This window comes from Manduca sexta, chromosome 16 (assembly GCF_014839805.1).
Source record: "Manduca sexta isolate Smith_Timp_Sample1 chromosome 16, JHU_Msex_v1.0, whole genome shotgun sequence".
In the NCBI taxonomy this organism is placed as follows: Eukaryota; Metazoa; Arthropoda; class Insecta; order Lepidoptera; family Sphingidae; genus Manduca; species Manduca sexta.
The window spans coordinates 9942121-9969090 of record NC_051130.1 but is presented as its reverse complement, the minus strand read 5'-3'; the positions used below and the strand labels follow the sequence as shown (position 1 = coordinate 9969090).

The window sequence follows — 26970 nt, the reverse complement described above, 5'->3', positions numbered from 1 at the left end:
CGCTGTAAACGATGTAAAAACTGTAGTCTTTATAAGCGATCGCGAATGAACAATAAATAACAGCAAAAATATGAGAATGTATTTTTTATTCCGCGACTCGAAACAAGCTCATGTATAAAGACATCCAGTAAAGTCGTGCAAAAATAACAACGAATATTGTACAAATATTTCTCTGTTAATACATATTGTATGTGTTTTATGTTGAACGCAAACTGAGAACGCTTCGCTTGTTTGTCCTAATTATGTACACATTACGACAACTAAATCAACATTGTCTCAATTGACACGTATTTCCACCGAGTAAATTGATACTCTCAAATATTTACCCACGCTTCTAGACCACAAACAGCTAACGAGAGACCGGAGTCGAGATGTAGACGAATAAAAACATCCACTCCGCGACAGGGTTGCCATTGTAAACTTTTTGTTGCGCGCTTTGAATACAATTAACAAAATTAGAACGGTATTAGCATCACAAAAGCGATGAATTATTCATAACGCGAACATTTTTAATTTTTATTACATTTGGGGTGTGCGTCAGTTTATTCTGACGATAAAACGCGGCGTGTTACGGCTTAGTGTGGCAGTTGGGTCGCCACTCGCACTCGATAACCCTAACGTCGTGTTGAGAGATAGTCGGGGCTTTGTGGCGCACCGAACGAACGAGTCGAGAATCCGTGCTGTGTGCTCACTAATACTAGGGGAACAGGGCACGGCCGAAAGCGGACTCCACTCCGGCGAACAGTCAGCAGTGAGCACGCACACACGAACAAAGCACAATCGATACCGGCAGCCGCCGCCCCGCGGCCCATCCACGGGATGGATTTAAATTATTCACAGCGGGTATAACTGCGTGCCGTCTTTAACAAACAAATTACGTATGCGTACCTAATAACGCGATACACGGACCGAGCTTCTGCGCCACCGAGCTTTCAATTATAACTTGGCGGATAAGCGACGCGGCTCGGAATCGTAATTACCTTCAAACAGAGTGGAGCGATCGCTGCGGCCCGAGCACGAGCAGGGTATTCGCTAATTAGTCCAACTATGTTGTAATTATGAGTTCTGTGAAACGTAAACGAGCTATTTAAAAGCTCTTACCTCCGCTAATACGCCAGAGACACGTATTTACTGATGCTATTTCGATTTATGCAGCATTTATGCGGATAATCTGCGAACGAGTCGCTACAAAGTCAGTGTTTATTATAAAATAAATCGCAACAGCCCGCACCCTGCTCATGATCGTTTATTGAATAAAGTTCAAAGATAAAATGTTTCCGCTCCGAGTGGCACCGTCACAAAGGCTCGTTATGAGCGTTTACTGTGATAAATATCTTTTACCGTTTAATAAAATTTGGATAAAGCAGATGTCGCGACTCGGACAACCTTTGTGTCCAGACAAGACGGAATTGAATTCTTTATAGACAAATAATGTGCACTACGAAAATGAGGCGATAAATCGTCAGCTCGGAGAGAAATACCAGACACCGATTAAGGGACAGACAAATGCTTGCCAATCTCAATCATTCGCCCCCTAAACGCCAACACAAAGTAAGAAAGTAGGGACCGTATAAAATGTCAAAAGAAATTGAATATCGATTGTGAAGTCGACAGCAATCTCGGCGGCGAGGAGCGAAGGGAAGCGCGCGGCAGCGGGAGAAGGGGGAACGAGGGAACGGCGGGGAGGAGTGTGCGGGCGGGCGGGGGGACACTTCCGACCACCCGTGACAATTTATGTTATTGGCACCCAGGCTGGCCACCGGTGATACGGGACCCTCACATGTAATTGTTAGTTGGATACCGCAGGATATTGGGGAATTAAACGAGAGCCGTGATTGATTAACCGGCGATAACGATTACGGATATTGCCGGCCGCTATGAAAAATAGAGGGAGGGTCGAGGCCGCGGAACCCTCAGCCACGTACCTACGATCAAATAAAGTATCAATTTAAAAAACAAACGCGTCCATTGTGATGAAAGTGGATCGAATTGAAAAGCCTGTAATCGGGCGTTTGGAACAGAAATAAAACAAAACGCAGCAGCGTACTCGCAAGCCGAACGCTCGCCGCACTCGGTTTACAGATTAAGCCGAAAGATCAACAAATATATTTTAATCCGAGCCAACAGCGTTCTCGCATTTCCGGCGGCAAAAACTCGCTCACCGCGACACATGGGCGAGAAAAAACCAGAGTTATTATCTTAAGTCGAACCCAACAGAACCCATTAGTAAACAACATGGGCACAAAAGAGGGCAAAATAGCGGCTTATAAAAAAACGTAACAAAAAATCAGCTTTTGATCCTCGGCTCCCCCATATTTTGTTTGTAAGGTTTTATTAGTCGCCGAACTAGTCGACCGATACCATTTGATCTCGGATTTTACGAGTGTGTAGTTTTATTGGATTTATTCTTTCCTTTGATACGAGAATTTTATTTAGGACATTCAATTACATGAGAAAATCGCGATACGGACTGCAAAAAGGAACGCAATGGCAACTCACCGATGGGAGACAAGTTTAAATAAACAATTACGAATGGACATGAATCGGCCGCAATGCTTGAGGTAGCGTGAGACGTGTTTATACATTCGGAGAGGTACAAATCCTACGACGAGTCTGTTCACAGCAGTCTCGCTGCGAAACTTTCCACTTGAACAAAGAGGCGGGCAGGTACACGGCAGCTGCGGATTACTGCCGCGTCCGACCGAACAACCGACGGGTCCGGAATCCGGTCCACCGAACACGGATCGACTCCGCCGACTCACCGGCGCGACTCCCTCGCCACCGCTGTATTACTAACTTAAATGGCTTTATGACAAGACGGGGTAATTTATTAAATAGCTAACTCGACCAAATGTGCTAGTCGACCGACGACAGATTGTGTTTGGCGCTAATTGGAGTAATAATAGAAGCTCCGCGCCACTCCGGGCTCTACATAGCGGCCGTCAATTGGCCGGCAAACATCTCGTTCGAAATAATATTCAGTCACTGAGCCAAATTGCGAAACCGTTAAATAAGTAACTGTAAACATGAAGTGGCCAGGGCTCGGCGCCGCGCGTACCATGCACTTTGCAGTCGAGCCCGTCAGCCGTCAGGCCAGCCGCGAGACCAGACTCGATCACGATAGCTTACAGATCCCCGCAATTAACGTCGAATCAATTTGCTCTGCCAGCGGCGAATATTTATTATAGTTTCAATTGTTCATGACATAATAAACGAGAACGTAACAAACCGCAGCGGAGTATAATGCGAAGCGGAAATAATAATGGCATTTGTTAGAGCGGAGCGGGCCTGTCGGCGCCGCGGGCTTTGCCCGGCCTCACATCCTAATTACGCCAATAATAATTATACAGTAGCCGGCGGCAGCTGGCGGGCGGCGCGGACGGGCCCTGCTCGGCGCGGCTCCGCTCCTCGCGCCTTCTGTTGTCTTGTTCGATAACGTAATGAACGTATAACAAAGTAATTGCACCCCATTTATCGAACACATTTATATTTAACGCGCAGCTTCCCTCGGCGCTGCACTGTCCGTCCGATGCACAGGGCACGATAACACCACTAAGATCATTGTGCACTTGTATTTGCAGACTAATTAAGATGGCAGCCTTGAGGCGCGCCCATTAGCTCCGCTCCAGATAATCTTTTCATCGCGTCGCGTCGTGCGATCGCAACTAATGTCTATAGCTTATAACAATTTTATCGTGAACGGGGCATTGAGCGAGTAATTATCGCGATTCGTCTCGAGGCTTGCATCTCGCTCGGCCCTGCCAAACTGCGAGGGAATCGGAGCGCCGTTCGAGAGCCGATTTATTTTATCGTATCAATCAATTACGTGGAGTATAGGTTATTAAAATTTTAATTCATGGCATGACCAAAAAGTCGTGTTCAGTTTTTTGGTCAAAGCAATAACGTTTTTTGAAGTGAATAATGGATACGGCGCGGTGCGCCGGCAGGCTCGCGGGCGAGTAACGCGATACGTGCGTTCCGCTGTATAAATAAAGTCGTTGATGTGAAAAATTCAACAGAATTTATCAGTCATGTCGGTGTCGGTTTGGTTTTGCGCGTTTCATTGATTACGGATTCGGCAGAATATATATTTTGTTTGCTGATCGCATATCATTTCTACGTGGCGAACACGCGCGAATTATGCTGTTTACTGAATTGTATCATTGATTTGACAAATTAACTAATTACACACAACGCTACACCAACACAGTTCAAGTAAAATAAGTAATAAATATGATGGCAAAAGAGAACATCAGAAATAGATTTGACAGAAGTGCGCGCCGCGTCGCGGGGCGAGGTAGCAGCCGCAGCGTATTTATTTAATGTAAGCGGTGAGGTTGGCAGCCAGTTAGCAGTTAGTTTAGTGAGAACACTGATCAGACGGCAATCAACATGTAAATTTATTCAGAGCGATCTATATAATCGAGCGGTGCAGTGCTATTAACCTCATTGTGGCGACGACGTATACATGTTAAACATCATGTTGCCCTGGTCACTCCGATACCAATCTTATGACTTTTTTACCGGGCTTAATTAAGCGCCCACCATAATAATCACTCTAATAATTTTGTATCTTTATTAATTGAGACATCGTCGACCGTCCACAACCGGCACTTACATAGTGCATTATGTTCATATTGATAGGCAAAAAGTTCAACATAAAAATAAAACCGCCGCTTCGTGAGCTCCTAATAATATTTCATTTGCGTTTTGTAATGAGAGTAAATTTAGTTTTAATGAGAGTTGCGAGGTACTTTTAAGTACTTTTCAACGAGGCTACCGAAGCGTCGTAACTTTCAAACTTTATTTACAAAACTGTTGAACCTAATATCTTTCATTAAAACGCTGATGACTCAAACGAACCGGCATTAATACTTCTGAAAGTTTAAATTCAATTGAAACGTCGCGTCGCCAAAAATCACACGGTGCAGCTTTACGTGATACAATTCGTTTTGTCAATCCAAATAGGCATATTAGTGACAACGCGCCGAATTGAAAACACATTTTATTGACGAGGGGATCGGCCCGGCTCGATGCTCGAAACTGGGTCGTAATAATAGTGTATTATGTGACAGTTCAAGCATTGAGACAACAGACAATAGCCGGCTGTATGCGGGGTGGATGGCAAATATTAGAGCGGGGACACGGCGACCCTCCTCGGCTTTGTTGATTATAATCTGCGCTCAACCCGAACCATTTATTGTTTGGATCCTCGCCGCTTATTCCATAAACAATTACTCACTACGAATACAAAACTCATAAATAATTACGAAACGGTGTTTAAGCCGGCCTCCATTTAATATTACTTCTAGTTCGAGTTCAAGTTGAAGCGTTTCAACAACTTGGAAACGACACAAAGTTGGCAACGCGGAAATAAAGCAAAAGTACATTGTTACGGCAAAAGTGAAGTCTTCGGAATTGATATCTCGTCTTTAATTATCACGCTCGCAAAGTTTCCCAGTACGGGGGCGAACGGTAAATTGATTCCACAGGCACTTTGGAAATTTTTAGAGCCCTCGACAGTGATTAATGAAAGGAATTTGGGAGTCTGCCGATGCGCTCGCCCCTCGTGCGAATAATAACAAGAAAAGCAAAGGGAGACGACCCTCGTCTTAAATAAACCCAATACATTGCGCAGTAAATTCACTGCTGTCGTAAAATATTGTGGCTGCGATATTGCGCAGCTGTCGCTCCGCTGATAAAACTCTAAGGTAACAAACTAACCATAATTCGATGTGGTTAAGCGTGATGAGTTCATAAAAGTGGAGAACGGTTTGCATAAACCTTTGGCAATAATCTCGCAGTCACGTCGGCATGATTAATGATGCGTGCCGCGCATTCGTTTAAGGATTGTGAAACATGGGACGCTCGCCCGTCGCCGCTGCGTCGACTCGCCTCAAGTCTCGACCCAGTGCGAACTGCGTGCGGCGCGGCGTGAGTCGCGACTTGCGACCACACCACGCACACTCGCACCTACTTCATTAAAGCCGTAATTCAAACATTTTATATGTAACAGAGAAATCACCGACTGATTACATGGAATTAACGATGAAATCGTATCCAATGCATGTGTGAACTTGGCTGCGAACGTAAAGTGCGCTTGTCACGCTGGCATTTTAATACGATTCGTTCGCGTGATTGCTCTCTCATAAGGGAAAACAATAAAACCGGTTCTCAATAGACACTACAAATCGAACCGTGATAGATTTATTGGTCTTTGATTGTAATCGGAGACGCTACACGAAGAGCCGTGCCTTGATCGGGGACTTGTATCTAATTGTGAATGCAACTCTCGTCGTTTTGCACGGATAATTTGGCTTTTGCAATTCTGCGTGGAAGATACACAACCTTATTTGCCACAGAGGCCACAATCGCATTAATTTGTGGAGTGCAGCGAGTATTGTGATGTCTGCGGTGAAGCGAGGAGGGCCGGGCCGGGGCCGCCGGGGTGATTTAATGAACCGATGCGGCGCGGCGGGCGACACGCGCGGATTACACCCTGCCGCCGTTTGCACTCAATCAGCCTCGCAAATAGCCCCGAGCTCGACAATTAAATACACTGCTCCCAAACAATCAGCTACATGAGCGATAACAACCATCGCACCATTATCGTTATCAGCGGCCCTTCCCTGATCGATAAATTATTATTGAGGATGACACGCCTGTGTGACTCTCAACTACGACTTTGTGTGACTAACTTACTTACTACAACTTACTTCCTGTCATCGAACAAGGCGCCCGAGTGTTCCATTAGTATAATACCACTTTCAGAAGCCACTTCTGCGCATCGTGAACAAAAATGTAAAGATGATTAATTACCTTAGGTTCAGTTTTTTGTTTCTTGGCTGGTGGCTGCGAGCTATGTGTCTCTTGCCTGGAGTCATCCGGCTCAGGTTTGGAGGTGGGTTGCGGCGTGTGCGGCGCGTGCGCAGCGGGCGCAGGCGCGGGCGCGGGTGCGGGCAGGGCGCTGGCGCCGGCGGCGGCGGAGGCGCGGACGCGGCCGGCTTCGCGTCCAGCCGCGGCACCGGCGACGGACGCGGCTCCGTCTTGGGCGGCGGGGGCGGCGGCTGCGCGGCGGGCGGGTGCGGCGCGGGCGGCGGCGCGGCGGGCGGGCCGGGCGCGTTGGGCGGAGGAAACACGCGCGCGACGCCGTTGACGTCGTGCGGCGGATGAGGCGCGTGTGGCGCGTGCTGCGCGTGCGGCGCGTGGGGCGCGTGCGGCGCGTGCGGGTGGTGGTGTTTGTCGCGGGCCTTGTCGCGCCGGTGGCCCCCGGAGCCGCGCTTGGCGGCGGCGGGCGGCGCGGCGGGCGCCGTCGGCGGCGGCTTGGGCTCGCCGTTCGTCTCGTTTGACTTGACGATTTCGTGCTTGGCCTCGGAGCTCTTGGTGCCGGGCTTGGTGCGCTTGATTTTCATCTTGAGCGCGGTGCGCTGCGCGTCTGGTTCGGCGCGCGCCGCCATGCCGCCCGCCTCGTCAGTCTTCTCTATGTCGGCATCGAGGTCTATGATGAGGTCGCCGATGCCGATGTCCCACTCGTTGTCATCGTACTCGAAGTTGGCGGGGTGCGCGTGGGGCGCGGGGCGAGCTCCGCCGGCCGGCGCGCCCTCCCTCATTGGCGCCGCCATGCGCGCCGGTCAACACCGCCCGCCCCCCGCTCCCCCGCACGCGCACACACCATTGTAGCCCTGCGAACATCACGTGCACATTCAACACACAGAGAAAGGTACATGCGATGTGCCTTCTTACACTCTTACTTCACTATCGTTTAACGTCAATCTGTCGTCAAAATGTGTACATTAATTTAGCTGTGCAATGTGCATGGCGTTAAACGTGACGAAACAGTCGGAACTTTCTGCATTAGGAACAACCCGCGCGGGCTCGGAAATAATCATTTTGAATCAATCGACGGATAAACTGGAATTATGTATCTACAAATAAAGATTAATTGCTGATTATATTTTTATTGACGTGTTTTGATGTAAAACGGCGATAAGATTTAATTTAAATAACAGTCTCGCTAGCTCGCCAGGTCGCGGCCCATAAAAATTAATACAGCGCAGTAAAAACCGCTTAAATGAACATGTCCATTTAAAATTATTCCTTTATAGAAATTTCATATCGTACGAAGTCATAACCGATTCAAAGGGGCAATAATCGTAAAATAGTCATAAAAAAATGAAGATAAGGCCGGTTGGTCTCGCACGTAACATAAACCCGGCGTAGGCGCGTACTTAGTGCCGGGCCGGAGCACTCGTATCGTTCCCACTAACCAACAAACGACTCCTCGGCATTTGATTGATACGCGTTCGCGAACGCAACTTTAAAATACGACGTGACGCCACTCAAACGGGGGATTTACGAAGGGAATTTTAAAAGGGCCTCGACAAGGGAACACTCATTCCGTGCCAACATGCCATTTCGAAATATCCATTACGCGCGTTATCTATAGCACGGTTCTGTTTTATTTTACCGCGGCACACCCGCCACCGCGCCGGCCCGCACCCGAAGCCGGCCCCCATATTTTTATACTACTTGCTCAAAACTCGATACACATCGCATAAATACAGTGTAAATAAACATGTCAAGATTAACTTGTTTCATGACAAAACAGCTAAAAACTTTTTATGTTAACTACGAAATCATATTTTAACAATTTTATTTTCAACGAAAAACAATTTGCTCTGGTCCTAACAATCACGAGTGGTTAAATATTTAATAATTAATCAAATAGTACGCGATTGTATTCCGAGAATAATGAACTTGCGTGAACTTGGAAACTATTTTAAGTCATATTTTGTGAGTAATAGAGTTCTAAATTAATTGGCAAGGGTAGATAATATTCCAACACGAATTTACAACAGATTTATGAAGTGATGTGTAAAGGCTTACTAAGCCTGCTTAGATTAATTGTAGGCTTAAATATAAATTTACTGGTACATCTATAATATTAAAACAACCCGCGGGAATTATTAAGCATATTGGTTCGTTGATTAATAAGGAGTATTATATACTGCGTACTTATACATGCGGGCTTTTCATTTCAAAATATCATTTTTCTTTGATTGTGAAATTAAAATAAAATAAAATAAAATAAAAATGCTTTATTCATCACGTAGGCGAACATAGTTGCACTTATGATAAGTCAAGGTCCATGAGAATATTCAATTATTACTTAATTAGATTAGCTTATATAAACAAAGACAATAAAATAAATGAAAAATATACTTAGTAAACAAAGAAGCCAGCTCGGGCTGGCAGGGAAGAAGAAATAAAATTATGTATGTATGTATTTTTAAATAAGCAATAAGGGAGAAACGCGTCGCGATCCTCACCGGTGAGGACAATAAAAGCCCTAACCTAGCTAACCTACCAGCCTTTCACTAACTACCTAAGCGATGACTACCCGAAGAAGAAAGGCAGAAAGAAACTCCGGGCTTTATTTTTGTCATCAATTGTCTATTCATTTATAATATTGTTATTAAATATATATATATTTTTTAATAAGTCTTTTCTATACAAAGTCTGATTAATTATATAAGCTAATACACGCACATCACCGTAAAATTGCGGAGAAAATCCACATAAAAGTATTTAGCAATAACTAAAAACTAACGGAAAAAAACAATAATACTAAAAAATTATAAAAACTATGAAACAGTCAGTGTACAGCGTGCATACGCCTACATTTACAAACATAATATTTTCATTTCATATTTTGTCGCAGATCTTGGTCAATATAATTAAGATTATAAATTTTAAGGCTGGTGCAACAAAATGATCGGTCGGTCGTCTATTATACATTGATAATTCAATGAGTCAATATAAAATAAAATATGTCACATAAATTTAAAACTGTTACCCAGTATAATGTCAAAATTGTAGAAAGGTACACATGAGACGTTTATGTAGTTAATTTATAATATTGGCGTTAACATAGGGTTGGACAGGGTGTGCAGGACTGTTTTTCCAAACCGTCTGATCATCGAGGTAATCCTTTACATTATAATACCCCTTTGACATTAATTCGCGCTTAACATGACACTTAAATTTGTAGCCGGGCAGAATTAAACGTAAGGAAGCTTTTAGAAGCTTCTCTTAGAGTTACAGATAATTTTAAGCTATAATAGAGTGTAAAAATTATTATAACATTACGTAGTATCACGGCTGGATACAGCCGTGATACATCGGGGTAGGAAGAGGCGGCATTACTAATAATCATTTAGAAAACATATTTCTACCCATTCGACATTCAAACTAAAACACTCATGTCAGCTATTGGGGTCGTGACACCCCCTTAGAATCAATACTAACAGCCCACGTAAAAATTTCAACATTTTCAGTTATAATACATATTTCAACAACTAAAACGCGTGCAAATAAGTCTATTAACAACTAACCGTGAATATTCTAAACAAAACCGTTCATTTTCATAAACAGTAAACAGGTTTGATTTATTAAACTATCATAAAACTATTTTGTATTAAAATCCGTCAGTTCCACGCTTACTCGTGCTGTATTATTAATTGAAATAAACGTGTAATTGAAATTAAAGTGTTAGTCAATGTTGTTTGAGGATTTTTATAAACGAAATAACAAGAATTGATGTCAGCAATTTCATTAAAATTCATCGAAGAATGGGCTGGTTTCCGTCATTGTTTGATTTTAAATTCAAAGAACCTTTGAATGCTATCTATAAAGTTATAGATCAGACTCAATGGAATTGTAGCTAGCCGGGAAATAAAACTAGTATCAAATAAAAGAATAACTTTTCGACTAAATATGTATAATTTAAAATATAATATAAATAAAATCTTTGGTTCTTAGAATCAAATATGTTAACACACATTACGCCAGACGATTGTCCGTGGCAGTAATTACTCTATCATTACGATGAGCAATTTCGAATGATTTATATAATTTGTTGTGAATAATAAAAACGTATTTTATGATATCTCTATAAACATTGAGTTTGATTAAGTACGGGCAATTAATGGTGGAGACTAAATGACATAAAGCCGTTTTACACTGGCAGTTTAATGTTGCGAATACTAGGCGCACAGAGCTATAGAGGAGAATATGTACTGTGCAGGGTTGCAGGGCCATACGTCTGCTATAGTAATATCATCATAATAATACATTTGTTCAGTATATGATTACAAACCTATCATAAACCTTATCTTTGATAAATGATTACATTTCATTATTTGACTGTAGTCATAAAAGATATAATTATGACGACTCATCGTCTTTACAATTCTAAAGACTTGTAGGATTAAACAGAATGACAAATATACATTATTGAAAGAAATAGATAATAGAGTTTTACATTTGTCATAGCATATCAAAAGCTCAACTTGGAAACGACGTTAAATTCTGCCACCATTCAAAACAAAAACTTATCTCAAACGTAAGTGGCTCCATTATCCAATTTCGCGTGATATGGTCAAGCCAGTCCCGGGGGCGCACCTTTTTCCGAATGTCCGATGTTTTCGCAGCAAACTTCTAAGTGGCGTGGAGAAGTGTGGAAAGTTCCAGATAGCAGCCCTACACCGAGCGGGCAGTTTATGTCGTCTACGATGCCGACTTTACTGCGCCCTTTTGATAACTCCTCGTAACTTTTTTATGACGCGCGTGCTTATGCGAGCCTGGTACAGCGTTACTGTTTTATGCGAATACTGGCACTATGAGAATCTTTCATGTCCAGAGTTTAACTGTATTTTGTTTGTAGACCCCATACGGAAGTATATGTTGTGTAGTAGGTTTGTTTACTAAGTAGACAAATGTTGCAAACACATAAATTCGCCAATATGTATTTTGTACTATATTGTAGCATTTATTACATAATTATCACATAGTAATAACTACTTACGACATTAATTGATACAAAAGTTTTTATCTGCTTTTAACATCTATAGATTGCGTTAGATGGTGCATCAATTATTGTGGTAGTCACATAGTTTCAAGAAATTACTTTATTTGCACAACACTTATCAACATTCATAAATTTAAATATAATCGGAGTCCTAACTATTCAACAATTTGTACAGTCTTCCCTATAAAATGTTTTCAATACAAAATGATTATGTACGTCGATGGAGTAACCCTTGCTAGATATTTATCAACACGTGTGGTAGTTTAAAAGATAAACTGGTCCCCACTTCAACGGTGCTATAATAGTCGTGGGAAACAAAATTCACAATCGGAACACGTTTTACGTCTTGATCCATTCTTACAGCAGATAGTATTTATTCCAGAAGCAAATTGTATTACCGCCAAATAAAGTATATATAACCATATTCTCACAAGAATAATGTTTAATAGTTTATGACTCTAGACAACGGCAATAAACATTTTATAACCAATTAATTTGTTCATATTGTTAAAAGGTTTTCGACTAACCTTAGCATAGCTTGACATCAAATATTAATGAGCACATATAAAATAATTTTTAGATTAAAATTTTAGAGATAAAATGCTTTTACCGCATGTATAAATAAATAAATGTAGTTTTAACTACAGAATTAATGATCCAGTTTAACTAGATTGATACTAATATTTTGCAGAAATCACACGGTAAATGACTTGTTTACTGAACCGGTTCATACAGTCATTGAAATACCGAAGATCCAAAATATTTCATCCTCTTTTTTTCTCTTTAAAGTCCGTAATCTTCTCTAACAGTGTTACCCATAATCCAATAATCAGACGTACCACCTAATGGTTTGCCAATTTAGACCCAAATAATATGAATCAAACAAAATACAAGAAAATAAATTGCGTGTAAGGAAATATATTTTTTTAACGACAAAATAGTGTATATTTCTAAACATATTCTCACAAAAAGGCTTTGTTATCATGCTGTTACTGCAACGTAATACTTATGACATAGTTAATAAAGACTATTTAGTCATTTGTCTTGATTCGAATAGTACGTTTGGCAGTTTCTAGACATTATAAATCAAATGAATTCAAGTGACTAGCCACCAGACACCAGTAATAAAAGCAGATAATGAATGTACACATCATTACCCGTCTCAAACTGTTCTTATTCACTGAAATCTAATTAGTGACTGCGTTATTCAAACAAGCTGATTCAGACTACATAAACAAGTTTCAAAACAAGTCACCAACTCGTAAGTGGCCGTTAAGGGAAGCAAATTGAACTGTAAATAACGCTGGTAATTTTCTTAATACATTACACAATTATTCCTGCACTTAATTACCTAATTAACAGGTACTGAACATGTATATAATGGGCCCTGTTAAGAGCAATATGGCTGTCTTTCAAATATTCATTACAATGATTTATATCTGTTATTATTTCAAAAGGAATTTACCGCTTTTAAGAATTCCAAGCGTTTAAAAAATTCAACACCTGATAAAATATTAACAATATAAAACTATTTTTATTATAAACAATTTAGATCTAACAAACAAATTAATTACCCTGTCATGTTAAATTCAAGTTTACGAGAGCAAAGCGTCTGCTAGATACCAGTGAATATTAAAGTGTTTCTAAATGTATCTTTATGTCTGCGTTACTTTAGCTCTACGTTATTAATAGTTATTATTTTATTAGTACATCAACAACAAATTTATTTTATGGATATACTGTTTAATTATGCCACAGTGATGCGATTTACAAACTACTATACAGCCGGCAATTGCCACTAGCTCCATCTAGTTACGCGAGCGGAACTACACCATGCCATGTTGCATCTCTTGGCGAAGAGTCACGACCACAAGTCGAACACAAAACAACTAATGTTCCGAACAATACAAAACCTTAAACACTATTATTACACTGGAACTGACAAGAATGTGGACAAATGTCGCAACAATTTTGAAAGTAGGTACTTTTAATGCCAAAATGTTTAAAATCACGGGAGACAAACTAGCGTAGAAAAACAAATAACACGTAACACATTTTGTCATCGAACGACAATATAGTTGTAAAAAAAAATTGTTAAACAACACCTTGGCAACGAATAATTGGCTTCCACCCAGAATCGAGCGCTAATTAATCAAAATTCAACCTCGTGGAAACTCGGCTTTACGTGTCACCGGGACGAAACGGTACAAATAATATAATAAATTGTATATTTAATGTTAACACATCAATCATTCGCTAATTGAAAAGGTATTGAGTGATTCATTTGATTAACAATGTAATATAAAGCGGGGAACCAACGCGGCGTAAAATTACTCGTGCGGTAGACAAGACAATAAAACGATCGGGTCAACAAATGTCGCATTTGCTCATACATTAATTCATGGAGCTCCAAATGTCTCTGCGAGGAATTTAGGTATTCGTATGTAAACGTGTGTTGTGAAGCGACTTTGGCGGTTCGGTTTCCAGAACTTTTTAATAACTACGAATAGATGACAGGGCATCATAAATAGCGTGCTCGTTTATACACGAATAAAATGTGTACGAATTGGAATCAGACCCTGAATATAATCAGTATACATATATTTAATTATAGTTATATATGTTTCAATATTAATAATGAGTTTCTATTTTATATCGGGTTGAGTTGTAATGCTGACGTGCGTTATAATTTAAGGAAAAAAATTAACATAATATTTATGCAGTTTCTTAAAAAAACCGTCATATTACCATATTATACTTAGTCTGGCCATAAATACTGTTACACTTAATTATAAAAAAATATTACATTTGAATTTCGAATCTGTCATTTTTATACGATTGTTCATTGTGTTTTCTCATTTTGGCGCCAATACATTGTAAAATATTTTGCGATATTAAAATGGTGTGGGGTGATAAAGAGAACCGAATCGCTGTGATAGCATTACACAAAGTAGGTATGGAGCCAAATGCAATTTTTAAAACTCTCCATACACTTGGTATTAGTAAAATGTTTGTGTACCGGGCTATTAATAGGTACAATGAGACCTCCTCTGTTTGTGACAGAAAAAGATCTGGCCGTCCACGTAGTGTTCGTACGAAAAAGGTGGTCAAAGCAGTAAGGGAAAGAATTCGAAGAAATCCTGTCCGAAAGCAAAAGATTTTATCTCGGGAAATGAAGATAGCACCTAGAACCATGTCGCGTATTTTAAAAGATGACTTAGGACTTGCAGCCTATAAGAGACGCACTGGCCATTTCTTAACTGATAATTTAAAGAAGAATAGGGTGGTAAAATCGAAACAACTACTGAAGCGGTACGCAAAGGGAGGTCACAGAAAAATTTTGTTTACGGATGAGAAAATTTTTACAATTGAGCAACATTTTAACAAACAAAATGACCGTATTTATGCTCAAAGCTCTAAGGAAGCTTCCCAATTAGTCGACAGAGTGCAACGTGGACATTATCCGACTTCAGTGATGGTTTGGTGGGGTGTTAGCTATGAAGGAGTGACTGAGCCATATTTTTGTGAAAAAGGTATCAAAACATCGGCACAAGTGTATCAAGATACCATTCTTGAGAAGGTAGTTAAGCCCCTTAACATCACCATGTTCAATAACCAAGTATGGTCCTTCCAGCAAGACTCGGCGCCGGGTCATAAAGCTCGGTCCACGCAGTCTTGGTTGGAATCGAACGTTTCGGACTTCATCAGAGCTGAAGACTGGCCGTCGTCTAGTCCCGATCTTAATCCGCTGGATTATGATTTGTGGTCAGTTTTAGAGAGTACAGCTTGCTCTAAACGCCATGATAATTTGGAGTCCCTAAAACAATCTATACGATTGGCAGTGAAGAATTTTCCCATGGAAAGAGTGCGTGCTTCTATTGATAACTGGCCTCATCGTTTAAAGGACTGTATTGCAGCCAATGGAGACCACTTCGAATAAGCTTTTTATATTTTTAATTGTTTTATATTTATGTATTAAACTGACACACTGTAAAAGTAATAAATGTTATTTGCAGTTAACAATTTTCTTTTTTCTTTATTACAATATTTATGGCAAGACTAGGTACAATTATCAACATAAATAATAATATTTTAAGACGTCCTTATACGTAATCATTACAAGAAACGATAACATACGGGGTCAAATTAATCGATATCACGATACAAGCTGAAACATTTCCATTGAAATGCCTACATTGTTTGACCTATCCACTATTGAATGAGCTTGTTAGACTATGACATTCGACTCTGATTGGACGGGAACTCGGTTCTCCGTATCGGTCGACAAATTGACTAAAGATTAATACGTCAACGCGCTAGATATTCTAATGTACAAACACCACATTTACCACAGCGTCCTCAAAGAGCTCAAAACATAACGCGCCATTCGAATGCTAATTCCGTAGTGTTGTCAAGAAAGAAAACGTTTGGAAACGTAAAGCAGATAAGTCGCGACAGATTCCATTATGGCCGAGTCGTATGTTTGTCAATAGAGCGGTTGATTGGGCTCCTCGGCGCGCTGCGAGCCTGGTACTTCGAATCTAAGAGCTAGAAACGTCGAGGGGGAAAGCGAACTGGAAAAAAAAACTTTATAAAATCCAACTGCATTTTTCAAGTACCTTTTATGAAGGAGGAGGTAAGTTAGATAAAATATTCAATTTATAATATCTACCTCTTAAATGTTATTGTGATATTTAAGCATCATAGAGATAGTAAGAGGAAAATGCTATAAAGTGGAAACTGGGGAAGTTTTAGTGTCCTCTAATATTATAGAGCGACATTGATTATAATTTGATGATACATTATGTTATTTATTCCCAGTTCGCCAAATTTAATTCAATTAGGAGAAAGGTCAGAAACTGATATTTCCGTTAAGTAAACCTCCTACTTTTATTCAGTAACTTAAAAATATTCTTGTCTATTTTCGTTTTTATTATCTCACACAAACCATTATTATCACTTCAAGTATAAACTCCCAATGTTATTCCTTGGCTTCATTCACATCAATTTAATACAGAACTACACTTCAGTAAACACGAAACTGGTAGTTCCTAATTGAAATTAGCTTAAAAACATGCAAAAACGCTCGAGTATTTTCATGCCAAAACTGCATAGCCGGACGTTGATAGCTCCATGTCTAACAGTGATTTACCGACCCGCCGCGCTAGTTGGCGCGCTGCCGAGCATCGAACCCGGCCTAGAGGTGCACTTTACCGCGAGAAAAATTGCTTGTTGCAAGGAAATACGGTCGACGATACACAACCATTAGTCTATTTGAGTTAAATGTGTGCTTAGATGAATAAACGATTCGCGTTATTGCTGCCTCGATTATTTTGATATTTTTTATTGAATGCACCATCTGCATTCGGTTTAGTCTTACTGGTAATTGAAGTATAGTTAGACTTTAAAAAAGAATACTTTGTCGTTTATTTTTATAACTACATCCAATACTGACTGATCAATATGTTATGCTAATTTAATGTCTACACTTTTTTAGTTCTTGACTTACTGATTACTAACATTTCTCAAAGACAATCCACATAACGATTTGAATTTAAAACTATCTCACAATTCGTAAAACCGTTTCAAACACGCTAAACTATTTGTAACTGCATACAAATCATAAAAAATCTAAAAACAATAGCGTCGAAACACCGTCGATACAATCAATCATTTCGCAACAGATTAAACTAACGCTGTAGTCACAAGTTAATCCGCAGTGAATCGATGGGTAGCGATAACGATTTCTATATTATCCCACGTTAACAGTAATGATGTAACTATTCCGGTACAAAATTGTTGTTCGCCTAAATTACAGCAGTTTGCGACGATGAGCCGAAGTGAGGGCCCCGGTTGAACGCGTTAAACTCTCTCTTCCATAATGTTATTATATTTAACCGGTATGGGGCATTGTTATGCGGTAATGAGATTGGATGCGATTGTGAATTAATATAAGTGTTGATAATATTGATATTCATTATCTTAATGCGGTAATTAAGCACTTAGTACAAAGGGAAGTCCCGACACAATCCTATCTTAAATAATATTGAAAAACTTTTTGGAAAGACGGCATTATTGGTAATAAGTGAATTTCAATAAAATGCTCTCAGTCTGTCTATATCTTTAAAATAAATAATTAATCACTACAAAGACCGTTACACGTAGAAATAGATGGGCGTCAGTTAATGATAAAGACATTTCCTAGAGCGACCAGATTACACCATAATGCAATAAAAATACATAACTTCTAGCAATGATTACCAATAAAATGAAAAAAGTAATTGAATTTTTATTTTATTCCAGATAATCCCATTTATACACGTACATTCAAAAGATTATTTCCTATAATAATAAACCGTGTAACAATTGTATCAATTCCAAGAGCTGCAGTAATTATTTTTTCTTAGAACACTTCTTTCAAAGAAGTCTGACTTGCAAGAACCTCAGGTAGGAAAAAAATACACCAAAGAATTTAAGAGGATTTCGCGAACCAGAAACATTGTAAAAACTATCGTTAAAAATGTGGTTCAGTCGCCGAGAGACTTACGTAAAAAACTATGTTCAAACATCTGTGTATGCTTGTGTTATTAACATTTTTAAATACGCTTCTTTACCACGGAATGAGTTCATTTTACTCGTACTTAATAACGCTCTTACTCATAACACAAAGGATCATGCAAAGCGAGTTAAAATATCCAACAAAGCCCTTCCGAGGCTCAATTATGCTATGAGTTACGGATAATGATGAGTTAATCTGCGCTGTTAAGGGCAAAAGGACGCTTAATGCTCAGTCTATGACCTTTACTGAGGTTATGTGATTATTGGTTGTGAAAAAATTCTAACATTTTAACATACAATCAACTGTTAATTGAAAATATTATGTGACAATATAAAAAAATAATATGTAGGTACATATAAAACACTTTACTGAATCAATTTACATTTCATTATAATCACATTAACATCCACATATCTCAGCTCGTTAATTTAAATTCGTTTAGAATATTATTTCACAAGAAACTTTATACAATAAAGAATATCGTACGTTGGAAAAAAGCCAATCTACATAGCAATATAACATTTCCTGTCGGCTGGCTATAAAGCTGTTATACGTTCTTTATTTCTTAAAAATCTAACATAAAACATACCTAATGACACCGATCAAATAACGACGCAAGATGAACGAGCTGAATAACCTTAAATATCACCTCTCTATATTGAAATCACATACACTGCGTAAAACGAGCATGAGTTGACTTTCCCGTCCCTTTCTTACAACTCTATTTCTTACAAGTTATAAAAGAGATAGCAAATTGCGGAGATAAAACGCCCACGTGGGTCTCAATAAGGTATTATTTTCTTTGTATGTAACACGAATGCTAAACGCAAATTGATTTGGATTGAGTAGGTTCTTCACCTCGCAAGAAGACGCCAATAATACGCTGTAAGTGCGCAAGTGTAGTTATATTGGGTATACGTGATTTTTAAATTGTTGCCTCCTAAGTTTATTGGCAACTTACACTTAATATTTGTACCTGGAGGTTTAAGTGGCCACTTAACGAACACATCGATGAAGGAGAAAGGACAATGTACTTGCAATACATTTAGATATGGAACGCGAATGAAAGCTAACTGTATACCGTTATAGTTATGTTCTCCTAGTCTACAAATTAAGTAATTTGCTATTTTGCTGGAAATAGAGGTGAAATTTGAAAGAAAAGCAGCTGGCGGTCTCATTTACTGAACGATAAGATAATTAACAGTAATTGGGGCAGTTCTTCGAACTAGATGTAGTTCCAGAAATCATTGAAAGCGTGTTATTCCCATTTTCACCTCCTTTAAAACAGGTATTCAATCGATTATATACTTTAATAACTTTAAGGATAAACGTCATATCATCGCTAAGTGTACTTGTTATGTCATTCAACATTTTACGTCAAAGCAAACATAATACTAATTTTAACTATGATTACACACCACATTTGCAAATACATCGTTCATATTTCCAATAAATCACGTATTAAACAACACTAATAGAAGTAATATATATAGTACACGTTAAGAAACCTGTACAGAACAGAGCGCCGTATTATCAAAACGGTACTAAACCATTAGAAATTATTTGCAACCGGTAACGTTAGGTTACGTCAACTTAATGACGCTTGAAAGGAAACACTAAGTAATTATTGTTGACAAATGAATAGTACGCGAACGTCAAATAATAGCATCGCTGGGAGCTTCCCACATAACGACATGTCGGGCGAATGTCTCACATTTAACCACTATACGCTGTTGGAACTCTTTTAACACGATATCGATTTAACCAGCACGTAAACTAAATAAAAATCCTAGTATAATCGAATTAAAGTCTCCTTGACAACTTTAGCTCTTAGCCTGTAGTGATGAAATGTTAAATATAAAAAATATTGGGAATTCGGATTTTAAAATTGACCCATCACTAAAGAATAGCTGATATTAATCATTTCTCGAATATGCTGAAAATATAACTGAGAATGAACTATATGATTAGGGAATACCTTTAACTATAACTTCAATTTAGTTTCCAAATTATTTTAAAATAATTCTTAATTCATCACGTAGGCGAACATAGCTGTGCTTAATAAGTCAAAGTACATGAGAATATTTAATAATTACTCCAATAAGTCGCTTATATAACTACAGACATTTTATATTATACATAAAAAATATGTTAAACTTTAGATATGTTAAAATTAGTTTAAAGTTACTATCTTGTACCATTTTCTCTACATCGTAATTGAGTTTATCGATAGTAAACACTTGTATGCGTGGTATTAAATGGAATAACAATTTGATATGATAACTTACATGACTATTCCATTCGCGAGGATGTTGTCACTTGACCAAATATTTTATGGCTACAACGTTAAAAATTATTAAAATACTTTATCAACCGTGTTTACGTTTAAAAATAAAGTAGATCAAATAGGTGACAGACGGTTAATAGTAATAATGGCTATGCGGGACTTCTAAGTAAACATATTTGTTTGCTACGCAATTCTCAAGAACAAACTGTCACGACGGTCTTTTATCGTTAAGGTTACTTTACACGGATGAGTTTCTCGTAAAATAGAGACAAAATTTGACAAATATTTTCGACGAATCATGGAAATGTCACTTCCACATATTTTTTATAAGCCGATTTAAAACAACACAAACGACGGTTGGAAATGAATTAATTCGTAAGCGATATGTCCCTTGTTAAACATTCTCGTCTCTGTTGTGCGAGATACTCACGTGTAAATCCAGCTTTAGTCCGGTGGTAGCCCAGACGCTTTGATTAAGCTACATAAATAAGTTAGTTTCGAGCCATTTAAAGGATTTCATTTGAAAGTTTTTTATTTCTTTCTGTGCGCCCGCTAGTGGACGACTATTCGTTATTTATTTAAATGCATACGAGATTTTTGAATAATGATTTAAATGTGGTATTCAAGCATTGATCTATAAATAAACTAAATCTTAAAACATTGTCTATAAAAATATATTTCTGTATGGTATCAAATATAATATTATTATTTTACGTAGGAATTAATATTTTAAGATAAGAGATGTTAGTGGCTTAACTTACAAAAATATTAAATACATATGATATTTTTCTATTAAAGTTAGCACTAGTAACATGTCAAAAATGGCTAAAATAAATATTTTCTATATCTATAACTCTGATACCGTAGTCACGATAAGCTATTAAAATATTTAACACTTTTATCAAAAAACGGTACACACAAATGTTGACAGGCGAGAATACTGCATCGTGAGTTGAAAAACCTTTTGCTTTCCATCATAGTATTTAAATTTATACCTATTATCTGAACTAAGTAGATGTCTGCATTAAATGTCTCACGAAATCAGCAAAGGACGGGAGACATTCTAAATTCGCAATAAATAAACTCAATAAATATAACATTATTCATCTAATAACACGACACATGTCTACAAACAGGTATAATTTGAACAATAATTTGTAAAGTGGTTGTTAGTGCCGCGGCGTGCATTGCTCAATCATGTGGCGGGTGTTTACAGCCGGCCGTAATGTTATGAATTTATAACAATAAAACTGTTCAAACTCATTATAAATTTAATGGCGGCGCGAATTATTATTATATACGATATTTGCTTTATGTTAACCGTTAATCGATTCGATTACGCATTAGCGCCATACTGGCAGCTACACTCAATATGCGGCTCGCCAAGCTTTATTTCAAGTGGACTACCAAACTTCTTTTTTTTTTTCTAAATAAAAGAAACTATGTCCACGGTCACTTGAACCGTATAGTTAATTGTTAATATTTTATTTTTACATATTCTATTTTAAATACATTTTTAGACACTTAACTAGATTAATGAATGTGCGTTGCGGCCCGGTACACCGTAACAAAAAACGTCTTTGTATCCCCTAAAAAAGGCTGAGTACGGCTCTAGCACATTTGATTTGAGTTACAATTCGAAATTTAAAATAACACATACTTAATGCATTACTTTTGAACGACTACAGTACTGGCACGCAATGATGGCAGTTTGTGACGTTTGTCCGCTCATCAAGTTTCGCATTAATTCATAAGCTAACTGCTGTACATTACTGTTAATAGTGACGTACAGTAAAATTTATGGATTGTATAATTTTACGACACAACTCAGCATTTGTTTTTCGAATTTGTAAAAGCATTGAACCTAGTACATATCATCATCACTTATAGGATCGCTAGTCAGCACAACTTCTAATCGCGTATTGAAGTATAGTATATTCATTTATATTAAGTAATAAACACCTTAATTTTAGTTTTATTAAAACTTTTTAATCAGCTGTCTCTTCAATATTAGTTATTAATCTAAAAATTTAAAATGCGACTCGGATTTCATTATATTTTCTTTCATCTCCAATTAGGAGGGCACCTACTACGTTCATTACAATTAAACATCAAATGTCAACATGCAGGGTGTCTACACAGACGAATTCTCGCATAAAGGAAACCTACTTATAATTTTTTAAAAATATAAAAATATTTTCTCTATGTCCATTATGATTTATAAATGACATATCAACCAATAACTTTACCGTGCGTACATTGGAACGTTAAAGATAGCGTCACTGCCCACTATGATTAAAAAAGCACATGGCTTTTGTACATCATGTTAAATTTTCCGCTCCACGCATATTGTAACACCAGAATACTAATGACGATTTTAAATATTTTTTTTATAATCTTTTAATTATAGACTAAAAATTTTTTTTTAGGTTTTGTTTTTTTATATTTTTTTTTATAATCTTTTCATTAAAGATTGTAAATAACGTTTTGTTTTTTTAGCTTTTTAATACATCCAGAAATAACTTCATGTGAATAAGTTGGTGGCATGTCATTTTTATATTTGACAGTAAGCACTTATGTGGACATCCTAAACAAAGCACTACGTGTTTATTACTTGCTCAGCTTAGCATATTAATAAGAGATAAACTACAGAAAAATATAATATACGTTTAAAAATAAAAAATATATTAACACGTTTTCTAACGATTTGAATGATACATCACCTAAAGGACAATGAAAAGTAAACCTAATATGTATAACAATATAAACCAATTAGTACTATTATTTTATTCAATTGAACATGAACATTGAACAATGCAAATTAAATAATTCGTACAATGATACCTTATATAGTAATGTTTCAATATTGTAAATGATATGTACATTTAATAACCTTAGTTTTATATAATTTATTGACTTTTTAATTAGAACATTAATTAGTTATTATATTAAAATCATAACTAATATACCTACTATAATAATTGGTAAAACTACACAGCAAAAAAATACTGACTAAAGTAGAAACTAATGACTTAAATTTTGCTGTTTTTTGTATACCCAGGCAAGGTTACTGAGGATCTAATTAATCTATTTCGTCTCCCTTATACCTATATTTATCGTTAAAGTCCGCCGACGCAACAATTCTCCAAGTCTGGAGTGGGCAGTGTTAATCATTCACCATCAGGCAGCCCACAGCTCGTTCGCTCACGATAAAAAAATAAACTACTTATAAACACGCATGATAGATTACTCAGTTAAACACTAATTGCATTGAAAAACATGAATTTTATAAAACAGCAAATGATATGAGTAATTTTAGAACTTATAAAATAAAGGCACAGGAACACGAACCTGTGTGCACTTTAATAAGTCATTAAACCTGAACTGGTATAATTTATGACTAACGAGGCAGGTAGCGAACACATTGCCATAACCAATCACTCGTACACACACACACACACACACACACACACACTTGTACGGGTTCGTGCATGTGTTTCTCAAGATGTAGTCTCATTAAAGCTATTAGATCATTATTTAGTAAACAATTACATTGTAAGTTTAATTATAATTGCGATTATTTTGTTTTGGTTTTTTTTCTGTTAGAATTAATGTATTATATTCTCTATTCTAAAGGCACATTCATATTTCAAAATACGTGTCAAAGAATTGTTAAAAGTAATTATACATTCGTTATAACAAATAAAATATTCTTTATTGTTAAATAAACAACCAAAACTTAAGTCTACGCTCATAATACTTCTAAGAACTCGTTCCGTTTACTAAACTTTAAAAATAAATTAACAAAATCTTATCATACGAATGTGTAAATTCATATTTTTTTTGACATCAAATTACCTAAGATTACGTTATCAAACATCTCTAAGATATAAGAAAACTGATTGACAGTGATAACACCACTCGTAAATACTTTAAAGCCAAGCTTCGAACGTTTATTTTCATCCAGCTGTGATAATTTCCTTTTCAATAAATCCATAAACTGCCCTTTCATGGTACAGTGAGCGGTAATGGGTCCCGACCCTCCTTGATGTCCCAAAATAAACAAAAGGGACAGCCGACCGTTGACATTCCGACGGAGACAAAAAAACGATAAAATTGTTAGCTCGATACGTAAAAAACAATAAGTAGCATGTTTATACATATGGGGAACTGGTTTTAGTTAATTTTGATGTGACACTATGAGAATGTGGTGATGATTTCTTCTTATTAGTTATTTAAATTAATGAAAGCTTCCCACAGTGATCTACGGTAATATTAGACAAATTTTTATTATTATTGTGTCATAACTTGTTTTTATACGAATGATTTATTATTATAAATTAGTACATAAACATTACTTTATAAGACACATTATAATGAGCTATATTATTAACACGTGTATGTTTATATAATCTAATCTAATAAAGTAGTACTCAACTATTTTTTACGGGCCTCAAAAACGTCATAATATGGTGTCTCAGGTCATAGTGTAAAATCATTGACCTACTGAGTCGCTAAAACGTAATTAAAATTCCTATATTTTTTTAATATAAATGTTCACAATTAACTGAATGATTTTATTCTTATTAGGGTAGCATACTGTTCGAGGTCATAGGATTTTATTTTAGTATTAGTAAAATTATTGAAGTCACGTGGGCCACTTGCAAAATCGCGACCAACTAGATTGAGTATGGCTGATCTAATATAAATCCAGACTATACTTAGCGGTTAGAATCTTTAGCTTAAGATAAGTAAACTATAATCCACAATTATTTATTACATCTTAACCTCTACTTTGTAGTGAAATAACGTATAAAATAATTTCCTAATATAACGCATTACAACACGCCATTTGTAACAAAATATCGATGTATTAAATAACTATGTTCATGCGTTAATTTAATAGTAATGTTAAATTAGACCGAGGGCCGAGGTCGTCGTAAATTGAAACATTAGAGGAAAACGGGGCCTACCGGACCGCATAGATTAAATGTCCGCCATTATCGAGCGATCTCAACGTAATTATGTCCATATAATGGGCCTTAAAAATAATACCCAATAATCTTTTCATACTAGAATTATTAGCACACGATACAGAACAACGTAAAACACTTACAAATAAGTTATAAGTTACAATAATGTTCTTAAAAGATACGTGTGAGTGTTACCATTTCACATTAATTACACACTGTCATATCTATAAAAGCAGAAAATGTACCGCGCTCTTTGTAAATCTACAGACCTCGGCGGATAGTAATTGACCTAGATAAATTTAATTAACATTTTAAAATCTGTACACTCGTTTGATTAAACCACGCACGTTCATAATTCTATAATAGTGGATGTATTGTTAACAATAAGGCAAATCGTGATATGTTTATTGAAAAAATATACTGCCAGTCACGTTTAACAACCTGCATGCACATTATGTTCTCCAATTATTGCAGTAAATGAGACTAATGGGTATACTATAACGCATTGATAAGGCGCGCTCTTAGAGACTAATGTCTGTCATATGCATTTGTACATAAATATTAATAAATTACACACATTATAAAACAACTTGATCATGAATTAATACTAAAAGTGAGATTACATATGATTAACATACAATTATAGTAAAATATAATTCTTACCGTTCCCAAGTAGGTCTATCGATGACTCGCGATGGCAATCCAAAAGAGACACAATCCATCCAGCACTATGTGGCACTATAGTGAACACTGACACTATGCTAGGTACCGGCACGACCTCAATGCACAATCACTAGACACACTGGCATCCCGGTAGCGATCCTCGCACGAGACTGGCGCTCCGCAGCTCGACACTCGACACACCTACGGAGAGACAAAGGAAACTATCAGCATACACTGCACACCAAAACATGAATTTTGTAGTCACTCGATATACAGAACAGTGTACTCGTACAAGCGACACGACAGTGCCCGACACACCAAGTGCAAATAAACGCGCGTCGCTATCGCACGCCACACGAATACTGACTGGAACAAAATGGTCGAGCGAGCAAGTACGGAATTCAAATCGTGATGTTCTGTGCGCGGCAACAATCATTTCACGCTTCACTAAGTGGAAGAGTAAAGTGTAAAATCACACGCAAATAGTAACATGTATTTACATTCATGCTGACGGTCGAATTGTGTTTTTGTACATGACTCGCCGATAGCCAATAGCACGTTGTGTTAGTTGCAAATGGCAATCGTGGTCTATCTCAATAAATGCAATTACGACTCACTT

The 26970-nt window shown here is 37.6% G+C and overlaps 1 protein-coding gene across 1 annotated transcript in view; it reads right to left on the bottom strand.

The window, feature by feature from the left end:
• The window catches only part of LOC115448854 (zinc finger protein 608), a 118412-nt gene extending 91586 nt beyond the window's left edge, over window positions 1-26826 (bottom strand). Inside the window, 4 exon segments of the mRNA XM_037439371.1 lie at window positions 6820-6978; window positions 6981-7682; window positions 26352-26552; window positions 26644-26826. Coding sequence (XP_037295268.1) covers window positions 6820-6978; window positions 6981-7622 — 801 coding nt within the window. The 5' untranslated portion in view covers window positions 7623-7682; window positions 26352-26552; window positions 26644-26826.
• Window positions 26827-26970: the final 144 nt, after the last annotated feature.